The following is a 14,422-nucleotide window of genomic DNA, read 5'->3' on the forward strand; positions in this document are numbered from 1 at the left end:
GATAATAGACCGTGGATCATAAATATAGTTTACGGATTGCTCATTCCTCGAAATTTGTAATGCAATGCAAATGCATGAAGTGTAGTGCAACTGTCATATACATGATATTATATATACACACTATCTAGTCAAGGCAAACCAACTCAGATGTCCTTGATATTTAGTAATCAACATTGTTACTGATAAGACGTGTTCACTTTGGTCGTGAACAATTGTCACGGAACAATGTTAGTTTAAAATTAGTCCGAACTAGAGACCTATTTTTTACGGATATTAATCGATTCGAATCATGGTTTTGCTTGAGTGTAATATAGTTCAATCGGCATACTTCGGATGACCACGCTTCTCTCCGTGGATGTACGGAATCAGCCTACTTGAAACGAATGGAATATAGTTGTCGTCCTGACTCGAGCACGTTGGCATCATGATATATAAGGCGATAACTTTATTGATGGAATAACGACGTTCTATATTTTTGATCACACAACATTTCAATTAACAATGGAATCTATCGCAATACCTAGATGTGCACAATGTTTGCATCTATTTATTAACACGTTCACTGAATTGATATTTATCTCTTCCATAAACTAATTCAAAAATGTAATTTGTAAACAATGTCACGATTTGCACACAATTCTTCTTAAAATCGTTTAAGGTTATGAAACTATGAAGGAATTATGGTCTACCAAAATAGTTTGAGCTTTACTGCGCCAAGCATTCATTCCATTTGAACCAAACGACGATTGAAACCAATATATCGACATGAAATAGAAAAAAGTTGTTCATGCATGTACCATCATTAGCTAAACTGATATCATTTGCCAATAGTAACACAACGAATATAACATGTGGATCCTGGTTTGTTTATTCTCTCTAAGTTTTGATCGGAGTCGGCTTACTCAGTTTATAGTTTTCTAAACATGTTGTATTTTGTATAATTTTGTTGGTCATTTTTTTGTTTTTAGCCATGGTGTTGTCAGGCTACTTTCGACTGATGAATTTAATTGCCCCTTTGGTATCTTTTGTCTCTCTTTTAAATTTTATGTGCTAAATAAGTTACCGGCTTTTATCCAGGTTCAAGCTTTTGGTTTCTATAAATAGTTTTGCCATGTCATGATTAATATTGTCCATTTGTTGCCTTCTTCACTTTTGATGAGCGTGTTCTGTGTATTTATCAGGTTAAAGACGGCGTAAAAAAATACGATTTAAACACACACAACTGTGTTTCTAACATTCCAACCTTTACTAGGTCTACGTTTGTTATCAATGATGTGAGCAGTTAACTTAAAACGAAACTTATTTGCATCAGAAAAAAACAACAAATGCATAAACAAAATGATACAATATCTTTTATTCTCAATTTTGCACATGAAAAATACAATCTAAGATTATTTACAATTAACGTATGTATTAACTGATCATTATCAAAATGAATGTGTTTTTAAAACATGTCTTCACGACATTGTCGGCTCTTTGCCAGTTAAAACAGAATTGAAGAGTCAACTCCCTAAGGCAATTTTTTTATCCCCTTTTCATCTGATGCATTGCTTTCAAATAATTAGATTTAAGCGCTCCAAAGAAGAGAAATCCATTTAATTGCAGAGAATATATGTTATTTATAAGGTACATTTTTTTTGGTCAAAAGTAAAATCACAAAAATAGTGAACTCCGAGGAAAATTTAAAACGGAAAGTCCGTAATCAAATGGCAACACCAAAAGCTGAAACATATCAAAAGAATGGATACCTGACTTGGTACGGTCATTTTCTTATGTAGAACATGGTGGATTGAAGCGGAATTAATAGCTAGCTAAACCTCTCACTTGTGTGACAGTCGCATCAAATTTCATTATATTGACAACGACAAGTGAACAAAACAAACAGACATAATAGGTAAACAATGTCAAAAATACAGCTATAAACAATGTGCTCTAATCTTAATCACTACAAACAAATAAAATAAAATAAACAGATATGTAACAAAGAAGCAATTGATTGTTTGTATCTTTTGAGCACAACTTTAATAAATATAGACAATATCATAGTTGTTAATTATTGTTGGAAAATAAAGCTGCAGTACTCAGAGAGAACAACTGATCTTTGGTCTAAAAACTTGTAATGTTGTTCAATTTAGATCGGTGTAGAACGAATTATGAACAAAAGTGTTGACAGACTAGTAATTGATGTAGATATACAACTGCTAAAACTCAACCAAAAATGTTCCGGTATATTTTGAATTATTTATTGCTGTATTGTTAAAACGCACAACAAATGACCTACGTGTATCTTCATAAATATTGCTGTAAATGAACTCTCCTCATACATACTATCTGGATTGCAATGTTGTGCGCCAGACGCGCGTTTCGTCTACACAGAACTTACCATCAACGTTCGGATAAACAAAGTTAAATATCATTAGGCCAAATAAAGTACGAAGTTGAAGAGCTTTGAGGACCCAAAATACTTATATATTTGCCAAATACTGCTTCGGAAGTCTATTCAAGGGTAATGAAAAAATCCTTAGTTTTTCGAAAAATTTCACATTTTGTTAAAAGTTCATTGAGGATAAATACCATACAAATGATGTTAACACAGAAGTGCTGAATACTGGGGTGGTGAATAAGCGGCGAAGGATATCAAAAGGTCTTTCAAGCGCATAAACCGAATATGTACTGCCAACGCCATGGCTAAAACAAAACGGCAAACAGACAAATAATAGTACGCAAACACACTACATAGAAAACCAAAGACTAAGCAACAAACTGCAGGGAAAGCAGATCCTGTTCCACATGTAGCACACACAATGTTGCTCCTTTAAGTAAAAAATATCGGAGAGAAAAACTTCATTATCAGTTGCATTGACACAATGGTTTAAATTTTTTTTAAAAGATAACAGGATTGCAATTTAGTACGCAAAAATTGTTCAAAATGATTCAGAAATGATGCGATGCCAATTTTTCGTATCAATTATTGCAAGTAATTTAAAGAGCAGAAACATAACAACCAACTTATTCAAGCATTTCAGTCGAGAGTTATCTGCTTTAACTTTTCCATAATTAGGTTGTAACATTTCATTATAGACTTGAATATCATTATAAAAAAGGTATCACAGTAACATCTCTCATTCACTTAATGCATGTTCTATATTTTATTTTGTTTATATATATATATATATATATATCCCGAACAGGAATCTATATTACAAGATATTTAACCTTTAGTCCAGTTTCAACGTGATTTGAATGTTTATAATCTAGGTTAAAGATAAGTAAAAGCAGAGGACAAATAGGGATAATGGTAAACAAAATATAATTGATAATAAAAAAAAACAGAAAACGGTATAGATGCGAAACAGGTGCAAATAAGAAGATTATTAGGATTAATAAGGACAGCAAGAATTGACAGATGATGCGGTATATAAACATAAAGAAAATGCATACAATGTATGTCCCCCAATTCGGTACGGTATATTTCCATTTAAATAGAATAGATATTGATAATAAGCAGTTGTCAAATTCCAATTCATCATGAAAGTCCTGGTTTTATTTGCAGCGGTAATTGGAGCTACATTCAGTATGTATTTTTTCGATAGTGATATGATGTATATATACATATACACACATTTTAACGCCTTGACGAAATAATCAATCAAATGTATTTGATTGTAACAATTCACTTTTTCCAAATCTTTGGATTATTTTAAGTAAGTAATTCAAAGTTCCATGCTTAACACATGATCAATTGGCTGATTTGGATTTAAATGTACATTGCAATAAATTTCGAAAAAGATTAGCACTCTCAAACATGTTTAACCATTCAACTTAACAGTAACATGTAGTCCTGTGGTTGCTCTCTGCTTATAATTACATTATCAAGTTGAATTTGTCTGATGTATCACAATTCATATTATGTTATCTGGGTCCTTTTAAGCTTTGTATGCGATATGCGTTATACCAAAGACAAAGGTTGGAATGTGTAATGATGTCGTGTAAAGTGTTCGTCCTTTACTGTCTAATTAGTAAATATACAACTTTTTTTTTATCTACATGTCAAGAATTAGATAATCTAGTAAGGATCAAAACTATTACAAATAAAATTAATAACAGAATGCCGATATTGTCTAGTCTATCTATATCGATATTAGTTGGTAGTCCATCAAAGACCGTGAACCATGAAACTGCCTTGGTGCTAGTTAAAACGCTGTTTCAAAAGGAAAATCGATGATACCGAATCAAGACTAATTAGTATTACATTTGCTTGCGGAGAGAGTAGTTTTGTGCATCGTGTATATATGGACTGCCAATATGCATACATTCCTGTGTTATCTGATTTTGAGTAAAGACACATACATGTATATCAATTAACTTTTGAGGCAATATTATTCATGGTGTTTAACACTTGTTAAGGGGGTTCGCGGGTCTAAATCATTTATTTAGGATTTCTCTATATTTTTCTATAAATGAACTTTATCTTACCGTTCATTTGCGCTCACAATCCGCCTTCGAAAGAAGCACACATCTTTGTAAAAGTGTTTTTTTTTCTGTTGAACTAATAAGAGAAATAAAGGTAATATCGAAATAAAAAAAGAAATTTATTATAGAAATCGCTCAAATTTTCAAATGAATTAGTTTAAGTACAGCAAATATCGAAATTATATTAAAAAATATAGGTCACCGATGAGTTAAAAGAGATATTTCAATTTTAAAGCCAAAATGGCATTTTTCCACCAAAGGGAGATAATTTGGAACTTTTTTGTATGATGTTTACATTTTAAAAGTCATCTGGGGCCAACACGAATTAATTGTTTTAAATGTTTTTTGTACCATATGATACAGGAACAACTACAAAAGGTAATAAATAAAATTTGTAATGAAAAACAAATGTTTAATTTTTTTCTGAAATTTTTATACCCTCGAGCCTCCTTAAATCATATAAATTGATCGTGTGGCTATGTTAAGACATGAAAAACATTTTGAATATATAAATCAAGTAAACAATATAGGGGAACGATACCAGTGGTATCGACAGAATGTATCATTATATCATCATCGGCGTTGCAAATCAATATTTATGCCATATGCTAAAAAATCTCTGGTAAATCAAGATACAGACTCATCGTAATAGTGAACCTATTCGTTATCTTGAACATAGCATTTGTTCAATGTGTATTTCAAATGTGTATTCCCTATTGAAACAGTTATGACGAACACATCTATGTCAATTCCATATAATAAAGGGATAAAAAAGAAGGATACCAGAGGGACATTCAAATTCACAGATAGAAAATAAACTAACAACGCAATGATAAACAAGAAAAAGACAAACATATATTAAGTAAATTTGCAGGTCCTTAATTATAAATTTAGATATGATATGCTATGCAATGTGACAGGTGTATGTTATTACAGATAATGAAGGTTAACAGGTTGAAGTTGTCACGTTTGTCATTGATCCTGGTTTCAAGTCGTTCAGCTGTCAATTTCAACCATTACATTAAAATAAATGGAACAATTGTGTTGCGTTATAAACTGAAAATGTTTCACTAATATTGTTTGTATGCTCTTAATTGTTCATGTTTGTATCATGTGTTTATCTTGGCTACATGTATATAACGTTTTATCTCAATACATATTTCAAACTAGGACTGTGGTTCAAAGTACTTGTTAATTATAACTTCAACGTGACAGTTGTACATGATTTATTAAGATATGCTTATCAGAGATAATGTAGGTCACTCACACATTTATTTTCATATTTAGTAAATATTATTTGTTTCTCTTCTTTAGTTAAAAAATGTTAATTATTCCCTTTCGAGCAAATTTTATTTTAATCCACTAACCAAATTAAAAGTGGAGAGGTAATAAAAAAGCAGTTAAGTTATGGAGACTTTTAATGTGGTACCTAACACTACAGGGAGATAAATTTGTAAAATCAGCTAAACGTTTCAATCTCGTTTTATTGTTTAGGAAATATTAAGTTTCTCATGAATTAAAATTAGTGTTTGTCAAACTGCTATATATCCAATGAAATTTTTCCAAGACAGTGTGTGATTCAAGTTTTTTGAATTTTTTATATTTTTGTCAAAGGGTGAAAGTAAATATATTTTCAAAATTTTATGAAAATTAAACGCGCCAAATTAATTTCAGTCAAAGTGTTTAGTACCATCGTAAAAGTTCTTCAATGATATTTTGTGTTTATATCTTTTCAATTGTCATTTTGTCATGTAGGTGCGCCGAGTGCCAAAAATACAGGATGTGGAAGCCCAGTAAACGCACCTCATAAATCTACATACATTGTTGGAGGCCGGGAGGCCGTTCCGCACAGTTGGCCATGGCAGGTATATATATGTTTTATATATTAGATATTTGGCATGCCATGTCATCTCTGCAACCTACAATACATTGTTTACCTAGTTTTGTATGTTGTGTTTTGCGTACTATTGTTTGTTTGTGTTTCATGTTTCTTTGAAGAAATGTCATTGTCAGTGAAATGTGTTGTACTCTTTAATACATATTTTATTACGCTTTCTAATATTAGGATGACCAAACGTGTCTTTTTTTCGAATTCTAAACTTTTGATGAAAGGATATAATATGAGACCAACAGCATTTTTATTACGTAATTACCACTATTAGAAGAAAATAATGAATTTAAAGTGCAGTCCCTTTATTTGATGCACATGTCATAGATACATGATATACGTTGGTGCTAATTTGAAATACAATTGAACACGAAAGAGTATTGAACATAAAATGTATATATTGTAGTATTTATTATCTGCAAATATTGCATATATTCAAGGTATTAATAAGGTACATTACAAATACTTTGACCTTTGAAGGGTTGTTTTAATCAGAGAAAACAGCTGAGCCTTTTTTTCTCTAAATATTGCATACTATGTAGGTATTGATGAAATACAAAACAAGAACTCTGACCTGTTGATTTGTTTTTTCAAACAGAAATATCAATTGAGCTCTTTTTTATTTTTATATATATTGCATATTATTTAGGTATTGATGAGATACAGAACAAGTACTCTGACCTGTGGTGGTGCCTTGATTAGAAATAGCGCTGGAAATCTTGTAGTTATTACAGCTGCTCACTGTGTTGATGGGTAAGTTTTTGTTTATTTTTAATTACAGTTATACAATTTCATAAAGGAACTGGAATTATTGCTAACAATAGTTTTAGTAAATGCTGACTAATTTTCAGACCTATATTTGTTTTGGTGAATTTTACAAGAACTAATAAGAATAAAAGTTATGTTAGAAAGATTGCCGTGTAAAGTTTTTGTGAGTCACTATTGGCTGTAAATGTAGCAAATATTTTATCTAATGTTGTGTACAGTCCTATATTATATGTCAAAACTTCCATCTTACACCATGTAAAAAATTTCGTAAAACTTTGCACTTATTTCTTCTGCACCATACACACCCTACCTCTCACCATTTTATTATACACTACAGAACGTTATTTAAAAATACTATAGTCTAGAAATAAACACAAAAAAACCAATCAATCAATAAATCAGAATTGATCATATTGCGATTTAATCAAGGAGAAAGGGAGCTTTACTAAAATGTTAATATTTGTAAAGAAGATTATAACGGAAATATCAACCGTATTCACCAATAAATCCCATTGCATGATTTTTACAAATTGTACAATACAACATTCCAACGTGCACGTTAGACAATGCCCGCACTTAAGCATGCAACATTCTTCATTATTTTTTATACATTTTGTTGGACGTTTACACTATTGAAGGGCTATAACAAGCTATAAAACTAGATTAAATCCACAATTTCATTCATAGAGAAATGACTATATCAAATAAGGAAAATTCGTTTCAAGTGTTTGAAATGTTGATTATGCCATTTATAAGATATGAAGTTTGTTAGAAGTTTTGTATTCTTATTTTTCTATTTTGTTACTGTTGATTCATTTATTTTCGTGGGTTTCAATTTTTGTGGATTGGTGAAAACTGACATATTCGTCTATATTTGATTTCGTGGTTTTACCAATTTCTGTATATATAGCTTATTGAACAAATGTTATTTGTTGAACATTTGAATTGGTGGTTCGCCTGTACACACGAAACCCACGAAAAATTGGTATCCAACGAATAATAATGAATTCACAGTACAAAAAATTAATCTCTTAACAGAACAGAAAACAGACCTGGAGATTGGACCATCGACGTTGGAGTACATTCACGATCTGCCAATGAAGCTAACCAGAGAGCGTATACTGTTTCACAAATCAACAGTCACAATAATTACAATTCAAGAACCTTCGACAATGATATAGCTATCATGCTACTTGCAGGAACAGTTACAGAGAACGATGATGTCAGCCCAATTTGTGTGACGTCATTACCTACCAGTGACTTTTTCAATCAAGAATGTGTCGTAACGGGATGGGGAACTACCTCTGAAGGTAAATACAAATTAGTTATTTATAATAAACATGATAAAGAATTATTAACATTTGTACAAACGATTAAAAGCAAAATATTCCTTTGGAAAGTTTAGATATATACACATTAAAAAGATGTGAAAACAACAATTGTTCTAATCTACTAAAACTTACTTATCTGCCAAAAGATAGTGTTTATGTCAGCAAAAGATATCGTATGTTCCCTCCATTTTGTTATACGGACTAAGTAACGACCACACCAAACCCTAATGCAATATATTTTTCTTAAGTATTTAAAGCATCATTTCAAAATTAAGAGAAACCAAGGCTTGCATTGAAATTTGAATATTCCACCATGTTTTTTTTTTTAAAATATGTATAATAGAGAAATGATTAATCTATCCTGATGTTTAACTAATGAATAAACGGTATAATTCATTTATTATGAATATTTACAAAAAGGAATGTATGAATTTGTCATAGTGAACATGCGACTATAGAAACATTGTTAAACTACAACAAGTTAAATCGATACCCTTTGTGTACTCTCATTTGTATATATGAGATTTAACATGTGTGGTTAAACTGTACTTATCTGCTGTGGACTATAGAATCGTTCTAAATAATCAAGATAGTAACGGAAATAAGCGCGGGCACATTGGTGTATACTTTTATCAGTGTACAATTGACTTATTTACTTTGAGATAACTTCTAGTAGATCTCTCACGTGTAGAACTTCATTTGCTCATTTTCAGGCTTTACGTTTATGGAATAATGCAGCGGAACATGCTTATTTAATAATAATTAAAACAAAATTATCCATTTTTTACGTCTTTAGACATGGTCACATTTGTTCATTGCGTAAAAAAAGCAAATTCAAGGAAAACAATCAATGGACTAAAGAGTTGAAATTAGACTAAATAAGAGTTCAATATAAAAAAAAAAATTGAAAATTTTAGGAAAGTATAAAACGGCATAGAGTTAGATACAACTATTCATACGTCAAATGGTTTAAATTTGAAAAATGCAGAGTACAAAATTAACATAGAAATATTGATAGCATATGAGTCTTGTATTCAATTTCAAGAACAAATATAAATAAAGGATATATATTTCACACCTTTGGTGGATTATTAATTCATATTATAAAATATAACTTCATTTTCAAATAAATAGAATTTTGAATTTATCTAATTATCAAATGTATGCTCTTAGTTAACAAACATAACGTTTAAACGTTTAACGTTTAGTGGTGTTGCCTCATTGTGTGGGCAGATATTAGTCTTTTCATTGTTATTTCAAATATGATTTGGAAACATATGACGAAATCAAGCGATTAGACGCCTAAAACCCCCCACCCTGTATCGGTATGAATGGAATTCCTACTGTGAATATATTTCCACAGAAAAGCTAGGGTGGTTAAAATATATTATAATGTATAAGAGGATTGTTTTATATACGATCAGCGAACGTTCTTTAGCTAAGGTATTTTTTTCAGAAAATGCATGAACCAAGGCGGGAACGTGACAGTTGTTTTCTATTCGTTCTTTAGATTGCTTTAAAAATGTAACTTTTAATTTTGTCAGATTACATGGACCTCCTTTTCTTAAATTTACCTTCGAGTTAGTTATTTTTTGTTTTATATTTTTCAATTCAATTTTATTTATACTACTTTTAATAGGTGGTTCAACATCTGACAGACTACAAGAGGTATACAAACCAGTGCTGTCCGATGCCGCATGTACAGGTTATTTGAGTAATGCTTATAATGCAAACACAATGTTATGTGCTGGTCTTGACGCCGGCGGAAAAGATGCTTGTCAGGTAAATACACTTTTTGCGATTGCAATATTATGTTTAGTAACAGAGCTTACACGGTGATATGTATAAAATAAAATTGAGAATGAAAATGGGGAATGTGTCAAAGAGACAACAACTCGACCACAGAAAAAAACAACAGCAGAAGGTCACCAACAGGTCTTCAATGTAGCGAGAAATTCCCGCACCCGGAGGCGTCCTTCAGCTGGCCCCTTAACAAATATATACTAGTTCAGTGATAATGAACGCCATACTAATTTCCAAATTGTACACAAGAAACTAAAATTAAAATAATACAAGACTAACAAAGGCCAGAGGCTTCTGACTTGGGACAGGCGCAAAAATGAGGCGGGGTTAAACATGTTTATGAGATCTCAACTCTCCCCCTATAACTCTAGCCAATGTAGAAAAGTAAACGCATAACAATACGCACATTAAAATTCAGTTCAAGAGTAGTCCGAGTCTGATGTCAGAAGATGTAACCAAAGAAAATAAACAAAATGACAATAATACATAAATAACAACATACTACTAGCAGTTAACTGACATGCCAGCTCCAGACTTCAATTACACTGATTGAAAGATTATGATTTCATCATATGAAATCAGGCACAATCCTCCCCGTTAGGGGTTTAGTATCATACCATCATAACATATATGAGAAGAACATAACCCGTGTCATGCTAACAACTGGTTTTTGAATAATTGTGTTTAGTTCCGATGCAAAGACCCTATAAATGAATCAATATTAACGCCAAAATATGCAATCTTTAAAGACCTGACAACAGTATCGTAACTATATCCCTTCTTAATAAGTCTATTTAAAGGTTTTGTTAGTTTCGGAGGTGAATACTGACATTTTTGTGCTTTATAAAAAATATTTCCAAAAAAAAAAAATGGATATGAAATACCTGAAGGTATAAGAAGTCTGCATGTTGAGCTATATTTACGAATGATGTCCTTGTACCGATGATAAAATTTAGTAAATGTTTTGAATAGTTTGTGATATCGAAAACCCTGGTATAATATTTTTTCAGTAATACATAAATTTCTCTCGTTAAAATCTAAAACATTGTTACATACACGAGCGAATCGTACAAGTTGAGATATATAAACACCGTAAGATGGTGACAAGGGAACGTCACCATCTAAAAATGGGTAATTAACGATAGGAAATGAAAAATCATCTCTTTTATGATAAATATCAGTATTAAGCTTTCCGTTAGTGATATAGATATCAAGATCGAGGAAAGGGCAGTGGTCATTGTTAGTATTAGCTTTATTTGAAGTAAGTTCAACAGGATACATTTCTTTAGTATACATACTGAAGTCGTCATTATTGAGAGCCAATTATTATATACTGAATAAAGGCAACAGTAGTATACCGCTGTTCAAAACTCATAAATCCATGGACAAAAAACAAAATCGGGATAACAAACCAAAACCGAGGAAATTAACGACAAAAGAGACAAATTGATTGCTAGTTTGAAATAGAATTTAGAAATAAAACTACATTTAGTTCTTATATTTATAAATCTTCGATTGTTTGATTGTAGTTTCCTTCGTACCAACATAGATATGCTCTACAAATTTTGTACCATTCCTTAATTTAGAAATCTAAATGTGTGTGATTTAAAGGAGATATTGTTCTAATTGATTGCAAATTTTATTCTGTACAGGGAGATTCTGGTGGACCATATTCTTGTTTGAACGCTCAGGGCAATTGGGATCTTATAGGTATGTTTTATTTTTTCAAATATATCAGCACATGTACAATGATGTAGGTTTAAGAGAACACGATTTGAACAAAAAAGCGGCAAAAACAATGAGCTAGTTAGCATATTTTCATAATAAATCCAAAAGCGATTAAAAGAAGGAAATGTTTCGATTTTCCTTCGAGCAAAAACATTGTTTAGCTGCCACGTCCTGAATGTTGTGTTTTTGTTAGATGTTTTTGTATCGATCTGATGACTGATTTTGAAAGTTATTTCTTATTTTGTACTTTAGCAATCCTTTCCCATGCTAGGAGCAGGGTTTGTCTCACACAAACATTTTAACCAGCCAAATTATTAAAATGCCTGGATCAAGTGAGGAGCCTGTTGTTTAGTGGTTGTCGTTGGTTCATGTCTGTTAGATTTGTTTTTCGAAAATTGTTTTGTTATAAATTATGCCGTTAGTTTTTTTCAATTGGATTGTTGCATATTTTTTTATGTTCTATGCTTGGCGACCGATGGTGAAACTGTAATAAGTATCAATTTAAATGTGTGATAAACTGAATTTTCTACATGATGCTACGACAATTTACTTGGGTCAAGGTGCTTTGTTGACTTTTTAGATATTCAAAATACGCTTTTTGGTAGGGTAACTTCGTCTTCATACTTAACAGTGTCTTAGAGTGTGTTGATTTGAGATCATTGACCTTTTACTTTGAAATTGAGGTCAAAGTTAATTTTGTTGATTCGGATTTGGACTTTGCTCCAGCTGGTTCTTGATAAAACGTAAGTCCTTTTGGTCTTCGTTTTGGACGATATTTGATCTTGAAAAAATAAAGCGGAAAGTGACCTTGGTTTTTTGCATTAATTTAATGTCACAGGACGTGGAAACCATATACTTGAAGAATCAATGTGATTCAACCTTATCTTTGATCTGTAAGTGCCATTGCGTGACACCGTTGAAATAATAAATGACAAATTGGATTTTGGGTGAACAATGTTTGTTTGGTAGTAAACCTCAGAACATTTTTACTCATCAATTCTAACTAGCCTTTACATTTTCTTTTTTAATTAGTCTTTTTCAGTATCTAAATAGAATGTTGAGTCATTAGGTTTTACAAACCCAGACTAGCACGGAATTATCTATTATAGTTGGCACACTATTATCTATTAACCATAACATCAATTATGAAAGCGGTGTTATTTTTAATTTTAGCAATGCACATTTGTAAATCTTTCAGTCTTGAGAAATGTTTATTCATTGTAGGTATTGTAAGCTGGGGATATGGATGTGCTCGACCAGAATTACCTGGTGTGTATGCAGATGTACATAAATATTTGACCTGGATCAACAACAACTCTTAGAAATTCTACGAAATTCTAAATAAATATATATAAAACCAAATATATAACTCTGCGCACTTTCATTCGATAACTTTCCATTGAATTATGATCATATTGATTTACCAATTAAAAAATTAAAAAAATCCTAGTGGTTAATCATAGACATGTGTTTAATATATATAAGTCTAAAGATTTGCACAACGGTACTAATATAAGATGACAATACACGAAGATGATGTTATAAAATCGAATTGACAATAACTTTCGTCAGTGAACATAATTTTCGCAAGATCAAATATATGAACTTTGTTATCTGTCATTCAATATCTCACCATTTTGATATGATATTTAACAACGAAAAATCTGCACACACACGTGGTAAATCACAGACATGTGCTTTCTTTACCGCTTGGCATCCATCCATCGTCCGTCGTTTGTTAACTGTTTTTCAAAATGTTTTCCCTCTGAAACCTCTTGGCCAAATTTAACAATCATTGAATCTACAAGTGCAGCCGCTATGTTTTTATTACTAGACACCTAATGCACTTTATTTTATACCAAAGACAAAATAATATATATAATACATATTTTCAAGAGCACCATTTATAGTTGGGGAGATTAGTACAAATTACATTCTAAGAAGCAACAGTTACTCATATATTTTGGACTAAAAATACTCTCCTTAAATTTTTTCTTGAATTCAAGCAATGCTTCGTACTAAAAATCAACTTGTTAAAGTCTGTATCTTTTGAGAAAGCTAATATTGTCGACTATGGGACAATTAATTGTTTTTTGCAAGCTATATATAATGACAATGGCTTATTGATTTAAATTGAGTTATTGCCCTTTCCCCAGAAACTGACGTAGTTATTTAATTTGCATTTAAGAAGAAATTTAATATCATTACATCTTAGTTGTCTTTTAAATGATTGATTTTCATAACCCCTTAATATTTTTTCCACCCTTAAGATTGTTTTTGCATCGAATATTTGATAGTTTAATATTCATCTACTTAATTCAAAATGTTTAATTAATCAAAAGTTGGATGTCACTAGCCATTTATGAAGATTCAATCATATTGAATCTTGAGGCAGCATTTATGTTTTTGGAAACAAAAATATACATATGAA

The 14,422-nt window shown here is 31.2% G+C and overlaps 1 protein-coding gene across 1 annotated transcript; it reads left to right on the top strand.

Annotated features, from left to right (window-relative positions):
* The first annotated feature begins 3,492 nt into the window (after positions 1 to 3,492).
* Positions 3,493 to 13,360, top strand: LOC139489117 (trypsin-1-like). Its single transcript, XM_071275248.1, has 7 exons — positions 3,493 to 3,574; positions 6,229 to 6,338; positions 7,011 to 7,114; positions 8,168 to 8,439; positions 10,100 to 10,242; positions 11,916 to 11,973; positions 13,216 to 13,360. Exons 1-7 carry the CDS (start codon positions 3,529 to 3,531, stop codon positions 13,311 to 13,313), a joined length of 831 nt encoding a protein of 276 aa, XP_071131349.1. The 5' UTR covers positions 3,493 to 3,528; the 3' UTR covers positions 13,314 to 13,360.
* Positions 13,361 to 14,422: the final 1,062 nt, after the last annotated feature.

Source organism: Mytilus edulis, chromosome 9, assembly GCF_963676685.1.
Source record: "Mytilus edulis chromosome 9, xbMytEdul2.2, whole genome shotgun sequence".
Lineage (NCBI taxonomy): Eukaryota > Metazoa > Mollusca > Bivalvia > Mytilida > Mytilidae > Mytilus > Mytilus edulis.

What these genes read in the sequence shown, in the direction of transcription:
- LOC139489117 (XM_071275248.1), top strand. Translation starts at nt 3,529, where the DNA reads ATGAAAGTCCTGGTTTTATTTGCAGCGGTAATTGGAGCTACATTCA. An exon ending in ATGGGGAACTACCTCTGAAG is followed by an intron (nt 8,440 to 10,099) that starts GTAAATACAAAT and finishes TACTTTTAATAG; the next exon opens with GTGGTTCAACATCTGACAGA. An exon ending in GGGCAATTGGGATCTTATAG is followed by an intron (nt 11,974 to 13,215) that starts GTATGTTTTATT and finishes TATTCATTGTAG; the next exon opens with GTATTGTAAGCTGGGGATAT.